At 54.3% G+C, this 22,517-nt stretch overlaps 1 protein-coding gene across 4 annotated transcripts in view; it reads right to left on the bottom strand.

Annotated features, from left to right (window-relative positions):
* Positions 1-22,517, bottom strand: part of MXD1 (MAX dimerization protein 1) — a 40,132-nt gene that overhangs the window by 9,725 nt on the left and 7,890 nt on the right. For all 4 annotated transcript variants that reach the window (XM_039912157.1, XM_039912156.1, XM_039912158.1 and 1 more), the window contains exon 3: positions 16,403-16,432. In XM_039912157.1, coding sequence (XP_039768091.1) covers positions 16,403-16,432 — 30 coding nt within the window. The remainder of the gene's footprint in view (positions 1-16,402; positions 16,433-22,517) is intronic.

Here is a 22,517-nt window from a genome sequence, read left to right as displayed (position 1 = left end):
AAATACTACTAATAGAGCGGTACCTAGAATCTACGCACCCGAGAGATTTATCTTTCCAAGGATGAGTTTTAGAATACACTGCTTACCGATCTTTTTTTCGGAGGCCGGGGGAGACAATACTAAGAATAATTGTGGTATTTGTTGAGCGCTTACTATGTGCCAAGCACTGTTCTAAGCGCCGGGGTAGATCCAAGACAGGTTGGACACAGTCCCCGACCCACGTGAGGCTCACTGTCTCCATCCTCATTTTCCAGATGAGGGAACTGAGGCCCAGAGAAGTGAAGAGACTTGCCCACGGTCCCACAGCAGACACGTGGCCGAGGCAGGATTAGAATCCAGGCCCTCTGACTCGCAGGCCCGGGCTCTTATAAATCATGGAGTTTAAACCGGAGAGTGTGACTAGTTCCAGCGACAAAAATCCCCAGTCCCACCAGTAGCATTTCGGTTTAAATCGGCCTCACACTTATTAAAACAAAACCACGGCCCCATAAAGGAACCCGTCTCTACTGTCTGGACCGGAGCCATTTTTGAGCAACAACCGTTCCTCTTTCGAACGCTGACCTTTGGAGAAGGTCGACTAATGACCCAGACAGGACCATTAAAAACCTTCAGACCCATCGAGAATAACAGGTCAGCTACGGGGAGGATTTAGAGATTGTGTCCTATCGGCCCTTCGGCACTGACGTCCATATCTGTCATTGATTTATTTCTAATAATAATAATAATAATGTTGGTATTTGTTGAGCGCTTACTATGTGCAAAGCACTGTTCTAAGCACTGGGGGTTACAAGGTGATCGAGTTGTCCCTCGTGGGGCTCACAGTTTTAATCCCCATTTTACAGATGAGGTCACTGAGGCACAGAGAAGTAGTGACTTGCCCAAAGTCACCCAGCTGGCAAGTGGCGGAGCCGGGATTAGAACCCATGACCTCTGACTCCCAAGCCCGGGCTCTTTCCACTGAGCCACGCTGCTTCTCTCTGCTTCTTCTAATCATGCTGTGCACATAGTAAGCACTCAATAAATACCACTGAATGAATCATGTCCGTCTCCAGACTGTCAGCTCGTTGCGGGCGGGGAATGTGTCTATTGTTCTACTGTCCTCTCCCAAGCGCTTAATACAGCGCTCTGCACGTAGTAAGCGCTCGATAAATACGATCGAATCAGTGAATGAAAGGGGGAAAGGTGGAGAAGAGGCAGGAGGGATTTGGAGAGGACAGATTTTCCTTCCGTCTAGACGGGAAGCCGGCCTGGGGCACGGAATGTGCCTGTTAATTCTGTTGCACTGTCCTCTCCGGAGCGCTCAGTCCAGTGCCCTGCCCACAGTAAGCGCTCGATAAATACCGTTGGCTGATCCATCTCCCTCTTTGGGTTTCACCCGGCTGGGTCACCCCCATGGCAGCCTATGAAGGAGAAGGGAATTCTTCCTCTCTCACTGCAGTTTCCAGAGGAAGCAGGAAATAAAGATAATGAGAGCAAATTAATATTCCCTTTCAAGTCAAAGGGAATTGGACGACAGGTCGCTCGGGGGGAGGCAGACTGGAGGGAATTTCTCCATTAAGGGGTGCTGGGGGGCAGGGGAGTTCTGGAATTCCAAGGGAACGGTTCGGCTTCTTCCCTTTAAGGGCAGGACTTGCGTGGACGCTGGGAGGGGACGTTCCCTCCTGCTTAGTCTGGGAGTCCCTTGTGGGCAGGGACTGGGTCCGGCCTGACTGTCTTCCCCAGCGCTTAGTACACAGTAAGTGTTTAAAAGCAGAAAAAGAAGGAGGGAGGAGGAAGGAGGAGAAGGAGGATGGGAAGGGAGAGGAAGGAGGAAGGGAAAGGAAGGAGGAGGAAGGAGGAGAAGGAGGATGGGAAGGGAGAGGAAGGAGGAAGGGAAAGGGAGGAGGAGGAAGGAGGAGAAGGAGGATGGGAAGGGAGAGGAAGGAGAAAGGGAGGAAGAGGGAGGAAGGGGAAGGAAAGTGAGGAGGGGGAGGGAGGAGGAGAGTTAGCTCCTTGTGGGCAGGGAATGCGTCGATTTTATTGCTATATTGTACTCTCCCAAGCGCTTTGTACAGTGCTTTGCATACAGTCAGCGCTCAATAAATACCACTGATTGACTGAATGACTCTATAGACTGTCAGCTCACTGTGGGAAGGGAATGTGTCTGATTTTTGTTCTACTGTACCCGCCCAAGCGCTTAGTACAGTGGTAGGAAGGCACACTAAGAAGAGTCCTCCTCCAAGAAGCCTTCCCCGACTAAGCTCTCCTCTCTTCTTCTCCCACTCCCTTCTACGTCGTTCTTACTTGCTCCTTCATTCATCCTCCCTCCCAGCCCCACGGCACGTATCCATATATCTGTCATTTATTTATCTATTTATACTAATGTCTGTCTCCCCCTCTAAACTGTGAGCTCATTGTGGGCAGGAATGTGTCTCTTGGTAGACTGTACTCGCCCAAGTGCTTAGAACAGTGTTACACACAGTAAGTGCTCAATACAAATGAATGAATGATTTGCACACAGTAAGCGCTCAATAAATATGATTGAATGGATGAAAGGAAGGAGAGTGAGGAGGGGGAAGGAGAAGGAAATAACAATAATTACAGTATTTATTAAGTGCTTCCTATGTGTCAGGCACTGTTCTAAGCACTGGGATAGACGCAAGGTAATCAGGTTGCCCCATGTGGGGCTCACAGTCTTAAGCCCCATTTTACAGATGAGGGAACCGAGGCACAGAGGAAGTGAAGTGACTTGCCCACAGTCACACAACCGACAAGCGGCGGAGCCGGGATTAGAACCCACAACCTCTGACTCCCAAGCCCGGGCTCTTTCCGCTAAGCCACGTTAAGTGCTTACTGTGTACCAAGCACTGTTCTAAGCACTGGGGTAGATGCAAGGTAATGAGGTTGTCCCACTTGGGGCTCACTGTCTTCATCCCCATTTTAAAGCTGAGGTCACTTAGGCCCAGAGAAGTGAAGTGACTTGCCCAAAGTCACAAAGCAGACAGGTGGCGGGGCCTGGATTAGAACCCACGTCCTCTGACTCCCAAGCCTGGGCTCTTCCACTAAGCCACGATGCTTCTCGAGGAAGACGGGAAGGGATGAAGAAGACTCTTCTTCCTGTAGACTGTAAGTTCTTTCTGGGCAGGGAATGTGTCTACCAACTCTGTTCTATTGCTGGGTTGTCCTCTCCCAAGCGCTTAGTCCAGTGCTCTGCACACAGTAAGGGCTCAAGAAATAAATCCGACGAATGGATTAATGATTGAGGGTCCTCGGTGGGATGGAAGAAGGGGACCCAGGAGTCCCCCCAGACCCGGCCCCCACTCGGCCCCGGAGCCCGGACCCACACGTCCGTCTCGGCCACCACCAAGGTCGGCCACCGCGTGTCTTCTGTGTGACCTTGGACAAGTCACTTCACTTCTCAGGACCTCAGTTCCCTCATCTGGAAAATGGGGATTGAGGCTGTGAGCCCCCAGGTGGGACAGGGACCGTGTCCAAGACGGCTTGCTTGGCACACGTAGCGGATAGGACCCGGACCTCGGAGTCAGAAGGTCATGAGTTCTAAACCCAGCTCGCCACTTGTCCGCTGGGTGACCCTGAGCGAGTCACTTCACTCCTCTGGGCCTCAGTTCCCTCATCTGTAAAATGGGGATGGAGACTCTGAGCCCCACGGGGGACAAGGAACCTGTCCAACCCGATTTGCTTGTATCCACCTCAGTGCTTAATACAGCGCCTGGCACATAGTAAGAGCTTAACAAATGCCAGAATGATTATTAATTATTATTATTACGATGATCAACCCCAGTGCTTAATACAGTGCTCGGTACACAATAAATCCTTAACAAACGCCACAGTTTTTATTATTATTATTACTGGGCAGGAGGGAACCGCTCAGGGCAACTCTGTGGGCACCATGCCACCGGGGCAGATGGCAAGCTAGGTAGGGGCGGCCTTGCCCGACGGAGCCGAGGTCTGAAGCCGGGCCACGGAGCAAAGATAAGGGGGGTTGGGGAGTGCCACCTGGAAATCATTCTATTGTATTTATTGAGTGCTTACTGTGTGCGGAGCACTGTACTAAACACTTGGCATTATACAGACCAGTGGGCACGGGCCAATAGCATGTCTGGCTCATCAAGGACCTAGAGACAAAGCAGGAAGCAGCGGGGCCTAGTGGTTAGAGCCCGGGCCTGGGAATCAGAAGGATGTGGGTTCCCGTCCTCGTCTGCCATGGGACCTCGGACAAGCCATTTCACTTCTCCGGGCCTCAGTTCCCTCACCTGGAAAATGGGGATGAAGACTGTGAGCCCCACAGGGATCCTCATGGATTCTCTTGGATCCCCCCAGCACTTAGAATAGTGCTTGACACATAGTAAGCACTTTACAGATACCATCGTCATCATCACACGGTAAGCGCCTAACAAATGTCACCATAATTATTATTATTATTGCTGTTATTATCGCCAAGTTAGAGAGAAAAAGAGTTTTATGGTGAAATTCTCAACTGCTGTTTCAGGACTTGAATACAAAAGGCTAATTTCTGGTGGAATGAAGCTAGACGGTGGTTTTTAGATTAGAACCAAACCATCTCTTTAATGGCTTTATAAGTTCCTCATCCAGAAAGGGATCATTATCCTCAAGAAAGACTTGGGCTCGCCGACGTCTGTGACGGGAGTCATCGGATTCATTCTGTGAACGAAAGCCCCACGCAGACGACGGCGTGGCCAAGGGGACAGAGCCCGGGCCTGGGAGTCAGAAGGCCCTGGGTTCTAATCCCGGCTCTGCCACTTGTCTGCCGTATGACCTGGGGCCAGTCGATTTACTTCTCTGGACCTCGGTGCCCTGATCTGGAAAATGGGGATGAAGACCGCGAGCCCCTCATGGGACCGGGGCCGTGTCCGACCTGGTGATCTTGGATCAACCCCAGCGCTTAGTACAGTGCCTGGTACACAGTAAACGTTTTACATACTATAAACCCCCCCCCATAAAAACAAACCCAGTGGCCAGCTCTGGATTGAAGGCCTTGGGTGCAGCGGAGAGGCTATGGAGAAGTAACTTACAGTCAGTTAATTGTATTTATTGAGCGCTTATTGTGTGCACTGTACTAAGCACTTGGGAGAGTCCAATTTGGATATGACAGACACATTTCCTGCCCACAACGAGCTTAGAGGGGGAGAACATCTGCTCCTTTTCCTTCCTCGCTCAAGTCAATCGATCAGTGGTATTTACTGAGCACAGCGTGGCTCAGTGGATATAATAATAATAATAATGTTGGTATTTGTTAAGCGCTTACTATGTGCCGAGCACTGTTCTAAGCACTGGGGTAGACATAGGGGAATCAGGTTGTCCCACCTGGGGCTCACCGTCTTAATCCCCATTTTACAGATGAAGGAACTGAGGCACAGAGAAGTGAAGTGACTTGCCCACGGTCACACAGCCGACAAGTGGCAGAGCTGGGATTCGAACTCATGAGCCCTGACTCCAAAGCCCGTGCTCTTTCCACTGAGCCACGCTGCTTCTCTGGAAAGAGCCTGGGCTTGGGAGTCAGAGATCATGGGTTCGAATCCCAGCTCTGCCACTTGTCAGCTGTGTAACTGTGGGCAAGTCACTTCACTTCTCTGTGCCTCAGTTCTCTCATCTGTAAAATGGGGATTAACTGTGAGCCTCACGTGGGACAACCTGATTCCCCTGTATCTACCCCAGCACTTAGAACAGTGCTCTGTACACAGTAAGCGCTTAACAAATAACAACATTTTTTTTTTATTCTGCAACAGAACCCTGTACTGAGTGGTTGGGCATTCACAATGGGCAGGACTCTCTTCTCCCTTCTGCATCGCTCTGACTTGCTCCTTCACTCATCCTCCCTCCATCCCCATAGCAAATATCTATATATCTGGATAGATTTGTCATTTATTTATAATAATAATAGTAGTAATAATAATAGTATTTGTTACGCGCTTACTATGTGTCAAGCACTGGTTCTAATTGATCTTTTTTTTTTATATTGATAACTGTCTCCCCTTCTAGACTGTGAGCTCACTGTGGGCAGGCATGTATCTGTTTGTTGTGATATTGTCCTCTCCCAACCACTTTGCACTGTGCTTTGCACACAGCAAGCGGTCAGTAAAAATAACTGACTGAATGCAAAGCGCCTAAGCCAGTGCTCTGCGCGTAGTAAGCGCTCTCTAAATTCCACGAATGGATTGATGGATGGATGGACGGGTTGATGGATGGCTGCCCTGCCTTTAATAATAATAGTAAAAATCCTGGTATTCGTTAAGCGCTAAGCATGAGCTAGGCATTGTACTAAGCACTGGGGTCGATCCAAGCAAATCTAGTTGGACACTGTCCCTGTCCCACGTGGGGCTCACGGTCTCCATCCCCATTTTCCAGATGAGGTAGTCGAGGCCCAGAGAAGCGAGGGGACTTGCCGAAGGTAATAATGTTACTATTTGTTAAGTGCTTACTATGTGCAGTGCTCCGGGGTAGATAGAGGATCATCAGGTTGTCCCACGTGAGGCTCACAGTTAATCCCCATTTTACAGATGAGGTAACTGAGGCACAGAGAAGTGAAGAGACTTGCCCCCAGTCACACAGCTGACAAGTGGCAGAGCCGGGAGTCGAACCCATGACCCCTGACTCCGAAGCCCAGACTCTTTCCACTGAGAAGGTCACAAGGCAGACAAGTGGGGGAGCCGGGATTAGAACCCGTGACCTTCCGACTCCCAGGCCCGGGCTCTAACCACTCCGCCATGACTGAAGTGGGTGGTGATCCACCTGAATGTGGTCCTGGAAGGATTTCAGGGCGGCATCCTTAACCGGACACCAATCCCGTCCTGGGCCGGGCCCGGAATGTGCCAATTCCCTGGAGAAAGTCGGGATCCAATTGGGAAAACCGGGGCGGGCAGGAACCAGCCACAGGGATTACCAGCCTCAACAGGTAAAAACCACAGTGCAGAAATGAGCCCCGTGTGAGCCTGTGTCCAACCTGATTAGCTTGTACCTACCCCAGTGCTTAGTACAGTTTGATTATTACAGTTTTATTATTATTATTATTTATTATTATTACAATTTAAGCCTACAGTTATGATTATTATCTTGGGCTAGGGTTCAGGGGGCGGGGGAGGAGGAGGAGGTCAGCCGGAGCCGGGGTTGTCCGAAGATGGCGGCCTCCCGTCCGGCTCGCCCGCGGGCCAGGCTGAAGCCTCAGCGGCCATGGCGAGGTAATAATGATGGTATTTGTTAAGCGCTTACGATGTGCCAAGCACTGTTCTAAACACTGGGGTAGATACAAGGTCATCAGGTTGTCCCACGTGGGGCTCACAGTCTTCAGACCCATTTTCCAGATGTGGGAACTGAGGCCCAGAGAAGTTAAGGACTTGCCCAAGGTCACACAGCAGACAAGTGGCCGGGATTAGAACCCACGACCTCTGACTCCCAAGCTCGGGCTCTTGCCACTGAGCCACGCTGCTTCTACTCCGGGTAGGCCCGGCAGGACTGGGCTAGGCCCGGGGGGTACCAGCCAGAGCCCTTCCCCGCTTCTCCCACGGAGGGGTTTTGGGGTGGGTGCCCACACCTTCTGGGTGGAATTGGGTAGTAACCCCCAGGATCTTGGGTCCCCCCTCCGATAATAATAATAATAATAATAATAATGGCATTTGTTAAGTGCTTACTATGTGCTAGACACCATACTAAGCGCTGGGGGTGGATACAGACTAAGCAGGTTGGACCCAGTCCCTGTCCCACGTGGGGCTCACAGTCTCCATCCCCATTTTACGGACGAGGGAGTTGAGGCATGGAAAGGTGAAATGACTTGCCCAAGGTCACACAGCAGACAAGTGGCGGGGCCGGGATTAGAACCCACGACTTTCCGATTCCCAGGCCCGGGCTCTCGCCACCACCGCTACGTCATGCTGCTTCGGGACGCTAAGCTCGTTGCGGGCAGGGAATGTCACTGTTTGTTGTAGCACTGGACGTTCCCCAGTGCTCAGTCCACTGCTCTGCACACAGTAAGCGCTCAATAAATACGGCTGAATGATGCAATGAATGTTGCCCCACAGGGCAACCCCCGACCGCTGTCACAACCCCAGATTTCGGGCAGAAATCGAGAAAGAAAAGGGTCCAGAAGAGACAATCCAGGTCTGGGAGGGGAAAGGATCTGGTTTGGAATCCCGGCTCCACCTTTTAATAATAATAATTATGGTATTCATTCATTCAATCGTATTTATTGAGCGCTTACTGGGTGCAGAGCACTGGACTAAGCGCTTGGAAAGTCCAATTGGGCAACAGAGAGAGACAATCCCTACCCCACAACGGGCTCACGGTCTAGAAGGGGGAAGAAGAAGGGCCCGGGCTTGGGAGTCAGAGGTCATGGGTTCGAATGCCGGCTCTGCCATTTGTCACCTGTGTGACTGTGGACAAGTCACTTCACTTCTCTGTGCCTCAGAGACCTCATCTGTCAAATGGGGATTAACTGCGAGCCTCACGTGGGACAACCTGATGGCCCTGTATCTCCGCCAGCGCTTAGAACAGTGCTCTGCACATAGTAAGCGCTTAACAAATACCGACATTATTATTATTATTATTATTATGACGGAATGAATTATAGTATATTCAGGGAATGTGCCTGCTTACTGTTCCACTGTACTTTCTCAAGCGCTTAGTCCAGCGGACACAGTAAGCGCTCAATAAATACGATCCGACTGACTGGCTTAACAGATACCCTTAAAAAAAATAAAAATAAGAAGCCTCTCGGTCCAGACGTGAGGTTCCAGGCCACTGACCGCTGGCCGGATGGAGGAAGCAGGTGGTCGGAAACTGCTATTAGTCAAGAGGCTTCCGAAGCCCGCGGGACAAACTGCATTTCACCGGGCCGATGGAGAACTGAGTTGCACAGCTGCAACCCCGCGGTGCGGGGAATCAAAAGAACCCGCTCGACGGCTCGCCCAAGCCCCAACACACACCTCTCGTCCCATCCGACCCGACCCAAGCCCGGAACGCTCCACCGGCGGCTCGCGTCCAACTGATAATCGGAGCGGTGCAAAATCGCTCCGGGCTGTCGGACCGTTATGAGCCGGGAACGTGTCTGCTCGTTGCTCTACTGGACTCTCCCAAGCCCTAGATAATAATAATAATAACCGTGGTATCTGCGAAGCGCTTAGTAGGTGCCAGGCGCTGTACCGAGTCCCGGGGTGGATCCAAGGAAATCGGGTTGGACCCCGTCCCGTGTGGGGCTCACGGTCTCCATCCCCACTTTACAGATGAGGGAACTGAGGCGCAGAGAAGTGAAGTGGCTCGCCCTAGGCCATAGAGCGGACAAGTGGAGGAGCCGGGATTAGAACCCACGACCTTCTGACTCCCAGGCCTCGGCTCCGCCTGCTACGTGACGCTGGGGGGTTGGGGGAAGGAGACAGAGGGACGGAGACAAGGTGTGTGTGTGTGTGAGTGGGTGTGGGTGAGTAAGAGGGTGAGTGGATGTGAGTCAGTGCGTGAGAGTGAGTGTGTGAGAGGGTGAGTGTGTGAGGGAGTGTGGGGGTGGGACTCAATGTTCATTCAATTCATTCATTCAATCGTATCTATTGAGCGTTTACTGTGCGCAGAGCGCCGTACTAAGCGCTTGGAATGGACAGTTCAGCAACAGATCATCCCGGCCCAACGTGGGAGTGTGTGAGAATGAGTGTGGGAGTGTGGGGGGGGGGGGGGAGTGAATGTGGGAGTGAGTGTGTGTGGGAGTGTGTGCCAGAATAAGTGTGGGAGTATGCGTGGGAGTGAGGGTGTGAGGGAGGGGGTGCGGGAGGGGGTGTGTGTGTGAGAATGAGTGAGTCAGTGTGTGAGTATGTGTGTAGGAGTGAATGTGTGAGAGAGTGAGTGTGTGGGGGAGTGAGTGTGTGGGAGTGGGGGGGGGAGGGGAGTGAATGTGTGAGAGAGTGAGTGTGTGCGCGGGAGTGAGGGTGTGAGTGTGTGTGGAGTGAATGTGCGAGAGAGTGTGTGGGGGAGTGAGTGTGCGGGAGTGTGGGGTGGGGGGAGTGAATGTGTGAGAGAGTGAGTGTGTGCGTGGGAATGAGGGTGTGAGTGTGTGTGGAGTGAATGTGTGAGAGAGTGAGTGCGTGCGGGTGTGAGTGTGTGCGGGAGAGTGTGTGTGTGAGAGTGAGTTTGTGGGGGGAATGAATGTGTGAGAGAGTGAGTGTGTGCGGGAGTGTGTGTGAGGGAAGGAGGGTGTGTGCGGGAGTGTGTGTGGGAGTGAATATATGAGAGAGTGAGTGTGCGTGCGGGAGTGAGGGTGTGTGTGTGAGGGTGCGTGCACGAGTGTGTGTGAGAGAGTGAGAGTGAGTTGGAGTGGGTGTGAGAGCGCGTTTAGAACCGAACCCCCCCCCAGCTTCCTCCTCGAGCCCTTGACTCTGCGGGTGGCCGCGGCGTGGCATTTCCCGGTCGGGGCCGGTGATGGGTGGGGCGGGCCCCTCCCTCCCGGACCCCTGACCTCCGACCTCCGACCCCCGACCCCCCGACCCTCTCCCCCAAACCGGGTCCCGCCTTCTGACTCCCAGACCCCGGCTCCGGCCACCGGGCCACGCTGCTCGGCCACGGGCTCAGTGCTCCCGGGTGCCGGGCCGGCCGCTGAGCTCCCGGGGGTAATGATGTTGGTATTTGTTAAGCGCTTACTATGTGCAGAGCACCGTTCTAAGCGCTGGGGTAGATACAGGGGAATCAGGTCGTCCCACGGGAGGCTCACAGTTAATCCCCATTTTACAGATGAGGTAAATGAGGCCCAGAGAAGTGAAGTGACTCGCCCACGGTCACACAGCTGACAAGTGGCAGAGCCGGGAGTCGCACCCATGTCCCCTGACTCCGAAGCCCAGGCTCCTTCCACTGAGCCACGCTGCTTGGGTCGGGGGCGATTCTCGCTCTTATTCTGGTGTTCGAAAACGGCTTACGCCGTGTCAGGCAAACAGTCATCCCACCCGTGGGATTTACGGCACTCTTAACCGGGTGCACAGCCCTGGCCTAAGCGCTTGGGAGAGGACAACGCATCAGACTGGGGAGACACGTTCTCTGCCCGTGATGAGTTTATAATCTAGAGATTCTCTTTCTACGGAATCGCTCTGGGCCTGTCGCTCCTCTCCTCAAAACCCTCCGGTGGTTGCCCGTCGACCTCCGCATGAAACGTGAAACGAAAACTTCTCACTCTGGGCTTCGAGGCCGTCCATCCCCTCGCCCCCTCCTACCTCTCCTCCCTTCTCTCTTTCTCCCGCCCACCCCGCACGCCCCGCTCCTCCGCCGCCCACCTCCTCGCCGTCCCCCGTTCCCGCCCGTCCCGCCGTCGACCCCCGGCCCACCTCCTCCCGCTGTCCGGGAACGTCCTCCCTCCTCACCTCCGCCAAACTCGCTCTCTTCCCCCCTTCAAAGCCCTACCGAGAGTTCACCTCCTCCAGGAGGCCTTCCCACACTGAGCCCCCCCTTTCCCTCCGCTCCTCCTCCCCAACGCCCCGACTCCCTCCCTCTGCTCTACCCCCTCCCCGCCCCACAGCACCGGTGCATATTTGTACAGATTTATTATTCTATTCATTTTATTAATGATGTGTATATATCTATAATTCTATTTATACTGGTGCTATTGATGCCTGTCTACTTGTTTTGTCGTCTGTCTCCCCCTTCTAGACTGAACCCGTTGCATGGGTTCGAATCCCGGCTCTGCCACTTGACAGCTGTGTGACTGTGGGCAAGTCACTTCACTTCTCTGTGCCTCAGTGACCTCATCTGGAAAATGGGGATGAAGACTGTGAGCCCCACGTGGGACCACCTGATTCCCCTGTGTCTACCCCAGCGCTTAGAACGGTGCTCTGCACATAGTAAGCGCTTAACAAATATCAACATTGTCATTATTATTAGGGATTGTCTCTATCTGTTGCCAAATTGTACTTTACAAGCGCTTAGTCCAGTGCTCTGCACACAGTAAGCACTCAATAAATACGATCGAATGAATGAATAGAGATCTGGGGGATAGAGCTGTTCTAAATCCCCGATTAGACCGTAAACCCGTCAAAGGGCAGGGACTGTCTCTATCTGTTACCGATTTGTACATCCCTAGTGCTTAGCACAGTGCTCTGCACATAGTAAGCGCTCCATAAATACTATTGAATGAATGAATGAGAAGCAGCCCGGCATAATAGCTAGTGCCCAGGCCTGCGTGTCAGAAGGTCACGGGTTTTAATCCCGACTCCGCCACTTGTCTGCTGGGTGACCTGGGGCAAGTCGCTTCACTTCTCTGGGCCTCAGTGACCTCATCTGGAAAATGGGGATTGGGACTGTGAGCCACCACTTGTCTCCACCCCAGTGCTTAGTACAGTGCCGGGCACACAGTAGGTGCTTAACAAATACCACAATTATTATCATTAATCTCTTATTATAGCCCTCTGAGGAGGGGCGGGAAAACAAAACAAAACAAAGGTTCTCAAACATCCGAGGCAGGAAAGGTTTTCCGGCGTCTCACCCAAATCCCTCTAGCTGTAGATGAGAAGCCAAAGAGCTTCTCCCATCCCAGAAAAATGAGTCAACCTAATTTTATCTAAACCCCAAAATGCAAGTGCTTACGGGCGGTCTTAAGTATTTGGTGATCAGAAGGGGAAGGAGGAGCACTGTCCCAATTCATTCATTCAACCGCATTTATTGAGCGCTTACTGGGTGCAAAGCACTGTACTAAGCGCTCGGGCCAGAGACGCGGGTGTGACTGAACCGTGTCTCTGCCTTCTCCCCCATTAGAGTGGAAGCTCCCGATGGGCAGGGAACGGGTCGCGGCCTTCTTCGGACCCTCCCACCCGCGACAATTCCCTCACGATAGGAGAGAGGGGCGGAGGTGGCTAGGTCACGGGTTCTAATCCCGGCTCCGCCGCTTGCCGACTGGGTGACCTTGGGCAAGCCACTTCACTTCTCTGGGCCTCAGTTCCCTCAGCTGTAAAATGGGGATCGAAACTGTGAGCCCCACAAGGGGCAGGGCCTGGGTCCAACCCGATTTGCTCGGATCCCCCCCAAACGCTTAGTACAGAGCCTGGCACGTAGTTAAGCTTAATAAATACCACAGTTATTATTGGGGAAGCAGCGCGGCTCAGTGAAAAGAGCCTGGGCTTCGGAGTCAGAGGTCATGGGTTCGACTCCCGGCTCTGCCACTTGTCAGCTGTGTGACTGTGGGCGAGTCACTTCACTTCTCTGGGCCTCAGTTACCTCCTCTGTAAAATGGGGATTAAAAACTGTGAGCCCCACGTGGGACAATCTGATCACCCTGTATCCCCCCAGCGCTTAGAACAGTGCTTTGCACATAGTAAGCGCTTAACAGATACCACCATAAACATACTACTCCTCCCTGCCTTGGTACTAAGAGGAAGTCTGCCTCCTCTAGATGCTCAGCACATTATGGGCAGGAAATGGGTCTATTATCCGCCACTTGCTGCTGGATGACTTGGGGCAATCACTTGGCTTCTCTGGGCCTCGTGTCCCTCATCTGGAAAATGGGGATTGAGCCTGTGTACTAACCTCCTCCCCGGGCCTCCAGCTCGCCCGTCTGGCCGCTGACCCCCGGCCCACGTCCCCCTCTGGCCTGGAACCCCCTCCCTCCTCAAATCCCACCGATAATGCCCTCCCCCAGCCCCCTTTAAAGCCTTACTGAAGGCCCATCTCCTCCGAGCGGCCTTCCCGGACTAGGAAGCAGCGTGACGTAGTGGCGTCGGAGGACGCGGTTTCTAATCCCGGCTCCGCCACTTGTCTGCTGTGTGACCGAAGGCAACCCACTTCACTTCTCTGGGCCTCACTTCCCTCAGCTGTAAAATGGGGATTTAGACTGTGAGCCCCACGGGGGACAACCTGATCACCTTGTATCTACCCTAGCGCTTAGAACAGTGCTTGGCACATAGTAAGCGCTTAACAAATACCACCATCATTATTATTATCAAGGTCCACTTTTCCTCATCTCCCACTTGCTTCTGCGTCTCCCTGACTCGCCCCCTTTGCTCTTCCCCGCCTCCCAGCCCCACAACTCTTATTTCCATTTTATTTATTTCTATTCATGTCTGTCTCTCCCCTCTAATAATAATAATGATGATGGCATTTATTAAGGGCTTACTATGTGCAAAGCACTGTTCTAAGCCCTGGGGGGGATACAAGGTGATCAGGATGTCCCATGTGGGGCTCACAGTCTTCATCCCCATTCTCCAGATGAGGGAACTGAGGCCCAGAGAAGTGAAGTGGTTTGCCCAAAGTCACACAGCTGACAAGCGACGGAGCCGGGACTAGAACCCAAGACCTCTGACTCCCGAGCCCGGGCTCTTTAATAATAATAATGTTGGTATTTGTTAAGCGCTTCCTATCTGTTGCCGAACTGTATATTCCAAGTGCTTAGTACAGTGCTCTGCACATAATAAGCGCTCAATAAATACTATTGAATGAATGAATGTGCAGAGCACTGTTCTAAGCGCTGGGGTAGAGACAGGGTAATCAGATTGTCCCACGTGGGGCTCACATTTTTTAATCCCCATTTTTCCAGATGAGGTCACTGAGGCACAGAGAAGTGATTTGCCCAAGGTCACCCAGCAGACCAGTGGCGGAGGTGGGATTAGCACCCAGGACCTCTGACTCCCAAGCCTGTGAGCTCGTTGCGGGCAGGGAATGTGACTCTTTATTGTTGTACTGTACTTTCCCAAGCGCTTAGTCCAGTGCTCTGCACACAGTGAGCGCTTAATAAATATGCTTGAAGGAATGAATGAATGAATGAGCCCAGTGTAAGACAGGGACTGGGTCCAACGCGACCGGCTTGGATCCACCCCACTTCGGAGAGGACGCGGCCAGGATTTGGGGGGGTGGGGAGGAGGGGACGCCCCTCGCCCCGGGTGTGCGGCACCCGGCTTGAACTCGGCCGTCGTCGAACACGGAGCTGAGCGCATACGTGCGTGACGAGAGGGCTGGGTGTACCCTGGGAATGGCTCAGGGGACGGCAGAGGTAATCCAAGTCCTTCCCTGAGCCTACGGCTTTGTCCCCTCTGCCCCCTGGCAAACTCATCACCGGGAGCTCTCATCGGGCCGGGCGGCAGCCGGGGCTCTGAGGGAAACCGTTCATTCGATCGTATTTATCGAGCGCTTACTGTGGGCAGAGCACTGTTGTAAGCGCTTGGAAAGTACGGTTAGGCAATGAAGACAGACAATCCCTGCCCGCACCGGGCTCACGGTCTAGAAGAGGGGAGAATCGCCGGAGACCACCGGAAAAGCCCCAAGACACGTCTCTGAGGATGAGACAGAGGGAGGGAAGAATGGACGGAAGGATGCATGGATGGATGCATAGAGGGAAGGAGGGAAGGAAGGAAAGGGAAAGAGGGAGGGAAGGAAGGAAGGAAGACAGGGAAGAAGGGAGGGAAGGGAAAAGGGAAGGGAAGAGGGAAGGGAAGAGGGAAGGGAAGAGGGGAAGGGGAAGGGAAGGGAAGGGAAGAGGGAAGGGAAGGGAAGAGGGAAGGGAAGGAAGGGAAGAGGAAGGGAAGGGGAAGGGAAGGGGGAAGGGAGGGGAAAGGGAAGGGGGAAGGGAAGGGGGAAGGGAAAGGGGAAGGGAAGGGAAGGGGGAAGGGAAGGGAAGGGGAAGGGAAGGGAAGGGGGAAGGGAAGGGCAGGGAAGGGAAGGGAAGGGCAGGGCAGGGCAGGGCAGGGAGGGGGAAGGGCAGGGCAGGGAGGGGGAAGGGCAGGGCAGGGCAGGGCAGGGAGGGGGAAGGGCAGGGCAGGGAGGGGGAAGGGCAGGGCAGGGAGGGGGAAGGGCAGGGCAGGGCAGGGAAGGGAAGGAGGGAAAAAACGGGAAGGAAGTTCAGTCTTAATTCCCATTTTACAGATGAGGTAACCGAGACCCAGAGAAGTGAAGCGACTGGCTCAAGGTCACACAGCAGACAAGCGCAGAGCCGGGATCAGAACCCAGGTCCTTCTGATTCCCGGGCCCGGGTTCTATCCATTAGGGCACGCTGCTTCACCGGAAGCAGCGTTGGAGAAGAAGAGGGCTCGTTCTGGGGGGAGCTGAGCTGGGCCCTTCCCCAGCGCAGATGATTGGGGCCACCCAAGATGGCTCCTGGGCCCAGGAAGGAAGGCCAGCTTGGCGCCGGGACAGACGCCCGAATCAACAGACGCATTCCCCGCCCATAACGAGCTGACAGTCTAGAGGGGGGATTTGTTAAGCGCTCACCGCGTGCCACGTGCCGGGCGCTCTACTAAGCGCTGGGGTGGAGACGAGCCACTCGGGCTGGCCGCGGTCCCCGGTCCCACGCGGGGCCCTCGGTCTCCGTCCCCCTTTCACAGAGGAGATCACTGAGGCCCAGAGAAGTGAAGCGACTCGCCCAGGGTCACGCGGCAGACAGGTGGAGGCCCGGCCCCACCCGCCAGGACTCGCCTCGAAAAGGGTGTTGGAAAGTACTCACCGGTTCTTTTCCATTTCGTTGTGAGTCGACCTGAAAGACACAGAACGCCACACGCAGAGATTATTTTGGGGTACTCGGCGTGAGCGGGTCCTAAAAAGCGGGGCCACCCCGTTCCCCCCGAACCTCCCCCACCTGAGGTGGAAAACGTCAAGCTCGGGGCACCCCCAATTTGGGGTTTTTCCAAGGTATTTTGTGAAGCTTTTCCTATGTGCCAGGCACTGTCATAACGATGGCATTTGTTAGGCGCTTACTAGGTGCCAAGGGCCGTTCTAAGCGCTGGGGGAGATACGAGGTCATCAGGTGGTCCCCCGTGGGGCCCAGGGTCTTCGTCCCCATTTGACAGATGAGGTCACTGAGGCCCAGAGAAGTGAAGTGACTCGTCCAAAGTCACCCAGCTGACGAGTGGCGGCGCCGAGATCAGAACCCACGACCTCCGACTCCCAAGTCCAGGCTCTTCCCACTGAGCCACCCTGCTTCTCCAAGCGCTAGGGGAGATACAAGCTATTTAGGTCGGGCACAGTCCCTGTCTCACATGGGGCTCACGCTCTTAATCCCCATTTTCCAGAGGGGGGAAACTGAGGCCCCGAGAAGGGAAGCGACTCGCCCAAGGTCACACGGCAGACAAGTGGCGGAGCCGCGATTAGAACCCATCACTTCCTGAGCCCCAAGCCCGGGCTCTATCTACTTAGGCATGCTGTTTCTTCTCTCCCAAGTGCTTAGTAGCAAGAGAAGAAGCAGAAGAGAAGCAGCGGGGCTCAGTGGCAAGAGCCCGGGCTTGGGAGTCCGAGGTCATGGGTTCGAATCCCGGCTCTGCCCCTTGTCAGCTGGGTGACCGTGGGCAGGTCACTTCACTTCTCTGGGCCTCAGTTCCCTCATCTGTCAAATGGGGATTAACCGTGAGCCTCACGTGGGACCACCTGATGACCCTGTATCTCCCCCAGCGCTTAGAACGGTGCTCGGCACAGAGTGAGCGCTTAACAAATACCAACATTATCATTATCAGCACAGTGCTCTGCACCTAGTAAGCACTCAGTACAATTGAAGAAACGAAGGTTAAAATAGTCGATCATATTTATCGATCTCTTACTGTGTGCAGAGCACGGTACCAAGCGCTGGAGAGAGTACGACGTGGTATTTATTGAGCACTTATGGTGTGCGGGGCACTGTCCTAAGCGCTTGGGAGAGCACAACAGTCAGACGGTCAACGGCACTTGACCGCCCGACAGTGACGGTGTATTTAATAATAATAACGTTGGTATTTGTTAAGCGCTTACGAGGTGCCGAGCACTGTTCTAAGCGCTGGGGTAGACACACGGGAATCAGGTTGTCCCACGTGGGGTTCACGGTCTTAATCCCCGTTTTACAGATGAGGTAACTGAGGCACCGAGGAGTGAAGTGACTTGCCCAAAGTCACACGGCTGACAAGTGGCAGAGCTGGGATTTATTGAGCGCTGACAGCGTGCGGGGCACTGTCCTAAGCGATGTGCCTCAGTTCCCTCATCTGTAAAATGGGGATTAACTGTGAGCCTCACGTGGGACAAACGGATGATCCCGTATCCACCCCAGTGCTTAGAACAGTGCTCTGCCCACAGTAAGCGCTTAACAAATACCAACATTAATTACAGCCCAAGGATATGAAAGAGCCACATTCCCCGCCCGTGGGGTGGTCTCGGGGAATCTCCGATCCCCGCCGTGTCCGCTCGCCCCCGTCGGCCCACGAAGTGGCTCATTCATTCCATCGGATGTACTGAGCGCTTCCTGGGGTGCAGAGCACCGTACGGAGCGGTTGGGAGAGTGCGGCGCGACCACCAACAGACACAGGCCCCGCCCACAGCGAAGCCCGGGGGAGCGGCGCGGCCTAGCGGATGGAGCCCGGCCCCGGGAGTCGGGAGGGCCTGGGTTCGAATTCCGCCTCTGCTCCTCCAGATCGGGAGCTCGGGGCGGGCGGGGAATGCGTCTGTTTGTGGTGGTGGTGGACTCTGCCAGTGCTCTCTGCACACGGTAAGCGCTCGATGGAAAGAGCGCGGGCTTGGGAGTCAGAGGTCGTGGGTTCTAATCCCGGCTCTGCCACTGGCCAGCTGTGTGACTTTGGGCGAGTCACTTCACTTCTCTGGGCCTCAGTGACCTCATCTGGAAAATGGGGATGAAGACGGGGAGCCCCACGGGGACAACTTGATCACCTTGTATCCCCCAGCGCTTAGAACAGTGCTCTGAACATAGTAAGCGCTTAACAAATACCACCATTTATTTTATTTTATTCAATAACACAACTGAATGAACGACTGCCACTCGCCTGCTGCGGAACTTTGGGTAAGTCTCTTCTCTGTGCCTCAGTTCCCTCATCTGTAAAATGAGGATGAAGTCAGGGAGCCCCACGGGGGACGGGGACTGTATCCCACCGGATTAGCTTGTTTCTACCCCAGCGCTTAGTACAGTGGCTGGCGCACAGTAAGTGCTTCACAAATACCATATACAAACAAAAAAGGGCCCAGCCCTGGAAGTCACGGAGCCTGGGTTCAAATCCTGGCTCTGCCACTTGCCTGTTGCAGGAACTCGGGGCAAATTCATTCATTCAATCGTATTTATTGAGAGCTTACTATGTGCAGAGCACTGTGCTAAGCGCTTATTCCCTCCACTTCTCTGGGCCTCAGTTCCCTCACCTGGAAAATGGGGATTAAGACTGTGAGTCCCCATGTGGGACTGGGACTGTGTCCCACCTGGTTAGCTTGCATCTACCCCAGCGCTCAGTACAGTGCCTGGCACATAGTAAGTGCTTAACAAATACCATTAAAAAAATAAAGAGCCCGGGCCTTGAGGTCAGGGGACCTGGGTTCTAATCCTAGCGCCGCCCCTTGCCTGCTGTGGGGCTTCGGGCCAGTCACTTCTCTGGGCCTCAGTTCCCTCATCTGAAAAATGGGGATGAAGACTGGGACTGGGTCCAACATAATTAGCTTGCAATAACAATAATAATAATAATAATGTTGATATTTGTTAAGCGCTTGCTATGTGCCAAGCACCGATCTAAGCAATGGGGTGGATACAAGGTGATCAGGTTGTCCCCTGTGGGGCTCCCAGTCTTCATCCCCATTTTCCAGAGGAGGTCACTGAGGCACAGAGGAGTCAAGTGACTTACCCAAGGTCACCCAGCGGACAAGCGGCGGAGCCGGGATTAGAACCCACGACCTCTGCCTCCGAAACCCGGGGTCTATTCAGCCACGCAGCTTCTCTGCTCTGCTACCTACCCCAGCGCTTAATCCAGTGTCTGGCACATAGTAAGCGCTTAACAAATACCATTTAAAAAAGAAAAAGCCCAGGCTAGGGGGGCAGAGGACCTGGGCTTCAATAATGTTATTTGTTAAGCGCTTACTATGTGCAGAGCACTGTTCTAAGCGCTGGGGGAGATCCAGGGTCATCGGGTCGTCCCACGTGAGGCTCACAGTTAATCCCCATTTGACAGATGAGGGAACTGAGGCCCAGAGAAGCGAAGTGACTCGCCCACCGTCACACAGCTGACGAGTGGCAGAGCCGGGAGTCGAACCCATGACCTCTGACTCCGAAGCCCAGGCTCTTTCCACTGAGCCACGCTGACGCCCCTAATCCCGGCTCGGCCACCGGCCCTCCGCTCCTCGTTGCCTCCTCCCTTCCCACAGTCCTCCATGCGCTTGGCTAAGCAGTGTGGCGCAGTGGGTAGAGCCCGGGCCTGGGAGTCAGAAGGTCACGGGTTCTAATCCTAGCTCTGCCACTTGTCTGCTGCGTGACCTTGGGCAAATCACTTAGAGAAACAGCGTGGCTCAGTGGAAAGAGCCCGGGCTTGGGAGTCGGAGATCATGGGTTCGAATCGGGATTCGTCAGTGGTGTGACCGTAGGCAGGTCACTTCAGTTCTCTGGGCCTCGGTGACCTCATCTGTCAAATGGGGATTAACTGTGAGCCTCCCGTGGGACCACCTGATGACCCTATATCTATTCCAGCGTTTAGAACAGTGCTCTGCACAGAGTAAGCGCTTAACAAATACCACCAGTATTATTATTATTACTTTACTGCTTTGTGCCTCAGTTACCTCAGCTGTCAAATGGTTCGAATCCCAGCTCCGCCACTTGTCAGCTGTGTGACTGTGGGCAAGTCACTTCGCTTCTCTGGGCCTCAGTTCTCTCATCTGTCAAAAGGGGATGAAGACTGGGAGCCCCACGGGCACCACCCGATGACCCTGTATCTCCCCGAGCGCTTAGAACAGTGCTTGGCACATAGTAAGCGCTTAGCAAATACCAACATTATTATTATTAAATGGGGTTTAAGACTGGGAGCCCCGCATGGGACAGAGACTGCGTCCAACTCGTTTTGTGGGCGTCCACCCCAGCGCTCAGTAGTACAGTGCTCGGCACGTAGTAAGCATTTATGGGAAGCGGCGTGGCTTAGCGGAAAGAGGCCGCGCTTGGGAGTCAGAGGACGTGGGTTCTAATCCTGTCAACTGGGTGACTTTGGGCGGGTCACTTCACCTCTCTGTGCCTCAGTTCCCTCATCTGTAAAATGGGGGTGAAGACCGTGAGCCCCACGGGGGTCGACCTCATCGCCTTGTCTCTACCCCGGCGCTTAGAACAGTACTTGGCACAAAGTAAGCGCTTAATAAATACCATCATCGTTATCAGCAATAACAAATGCCATCATTATTATTATTGGCTCCGTGCCCACTGGGGAAGACTTGTCAGCTTGTCGCGGGCAGGGAAGCTTGTCCACCAACTCTGCTGTATCGTCCTCTCCCAAGCGCTTAGTACAGTCCTCTACACATAGTAAGCGCTCAATAAATGCCACTGATGATTTGGTATTCATCCTAGCCCCACAGCACGTATGTTCATATCTGCGATGGATTTCTATCACTGCCTGTCCCCCTTCTTTTAGACCGTCAGGATATCGTGGGCGGGGAATGTGTCTGTTAACGTTGTACTCTCCCACGTCCTTGGCACAGTGCTTGGCACAGAGTACGTGCTCAAGCACCGCCGTCGATTGACAGCCTGCTGCGTCACCTTGGGTAAGTCCAGTTCGCTTCTCCGGGCCTCAGTTTCCTCATCTGGAAAATGGAGATCGAAGACCTTGCCTTCTGTGGGGCTCAGGGGAAAGGGGCTGGGCTTAGGAGTCCGAGGTCATGGGTTCGAATCCTGGCTCCATCACCTGTCAGCTGAGTGACTTTGGGCAAGTCACTTCACTTCTCTGGGCCTCAGTGACCTCATCTGGAAAATGGGGATGAAGACCGGGAGCCCCACGTGGGACCACCTGATGACCTCGTATCGACCCCAGCGCTTAGAACAGTGCTCGGCACACAGTAAGCGCTTAACAAATACCCACTAAAGAAAAAAAAAAAAGATCTGCTCTCCCTCCTCTTCAGGCCGCCAGCCCCATATGGGACAGGGACCGTGCCGCCTGACCTGGTCGGCTTTCCTTTAACGGTCTTAAGCGCTTACTCTGTGTCAAACGGCGGTCTATGCCGGGGTAGGTCCCGTTCAGTCGATCGTATTTACTGAGCGCTCGCTGTGTGCGGAGCGGTTAATCCGGCGGAACCCGGTCCCCGTCCCGGCCGGGGCTCGCTACGTGAGAGGAGCCACGGGAATCGAAGCCCCGTCTTACAGTTGAGGAAACCGCGGCCCAGAAGAGCGACGCGACTTGCCCAAGGTCACCGCGGGAGCGACCGGCAGAGCCGCGACCGGAACGCCGGTCTCCGGCTCCCAGCCCCGGGCTCCCTCCACCAGGCCACGCCGCTTCTCGCCGCTTAGCGCAGTGCTTAGCCACGCAAAGCGCCGGGGTGGGGACGAGCCAACGGGGCCGGACGCGGTCCCCGCCCCACGCGGGGCTCCCCGTCTTCGTCCCCATTTTCCAGATGAGGTCACTGAGGCCCCGAGGAGGGAAGTGACTCACCCGAGGTCACGCGGCGGAAGGGTGGCGGAGCCGGGATTGGAACCCAGGTCCCTCCGACGCCCGGGCTCGCCCCGCAGGGCCGCGTCGCTCCCCGTCGATTTCCCGCGCGCAGAGCACTGTGCCGAGCGCTCGGGAGAGTCCGACGGCACACCGACGAGACACGTTCCCCGCCCACGATGAGCCGGCAGCCTGGCGCGGCCTCCGCCTCCC

The sequence above is a fragment of the Ornithorhynchus anatinus genome, chromosome 5, assembly GCF_004115215.2.
Source record: "Ornithorhynchus anatinus isolate Pmale09 chromosome 5, mOrnAna1.pri.v4, whole genome shotgun sequence".
Taxonomy (NCBI): domain Eukaryota; kingdom Metazoa; phylum Chordata; class Mammalia; order Monotremata; family Ornithorhynchidae; genus Ornithorhynchus; species Ornithorhynchus anatinus.
This window is presented reverse-complemented; position numbering and strand designations above follow the sequence as displayed.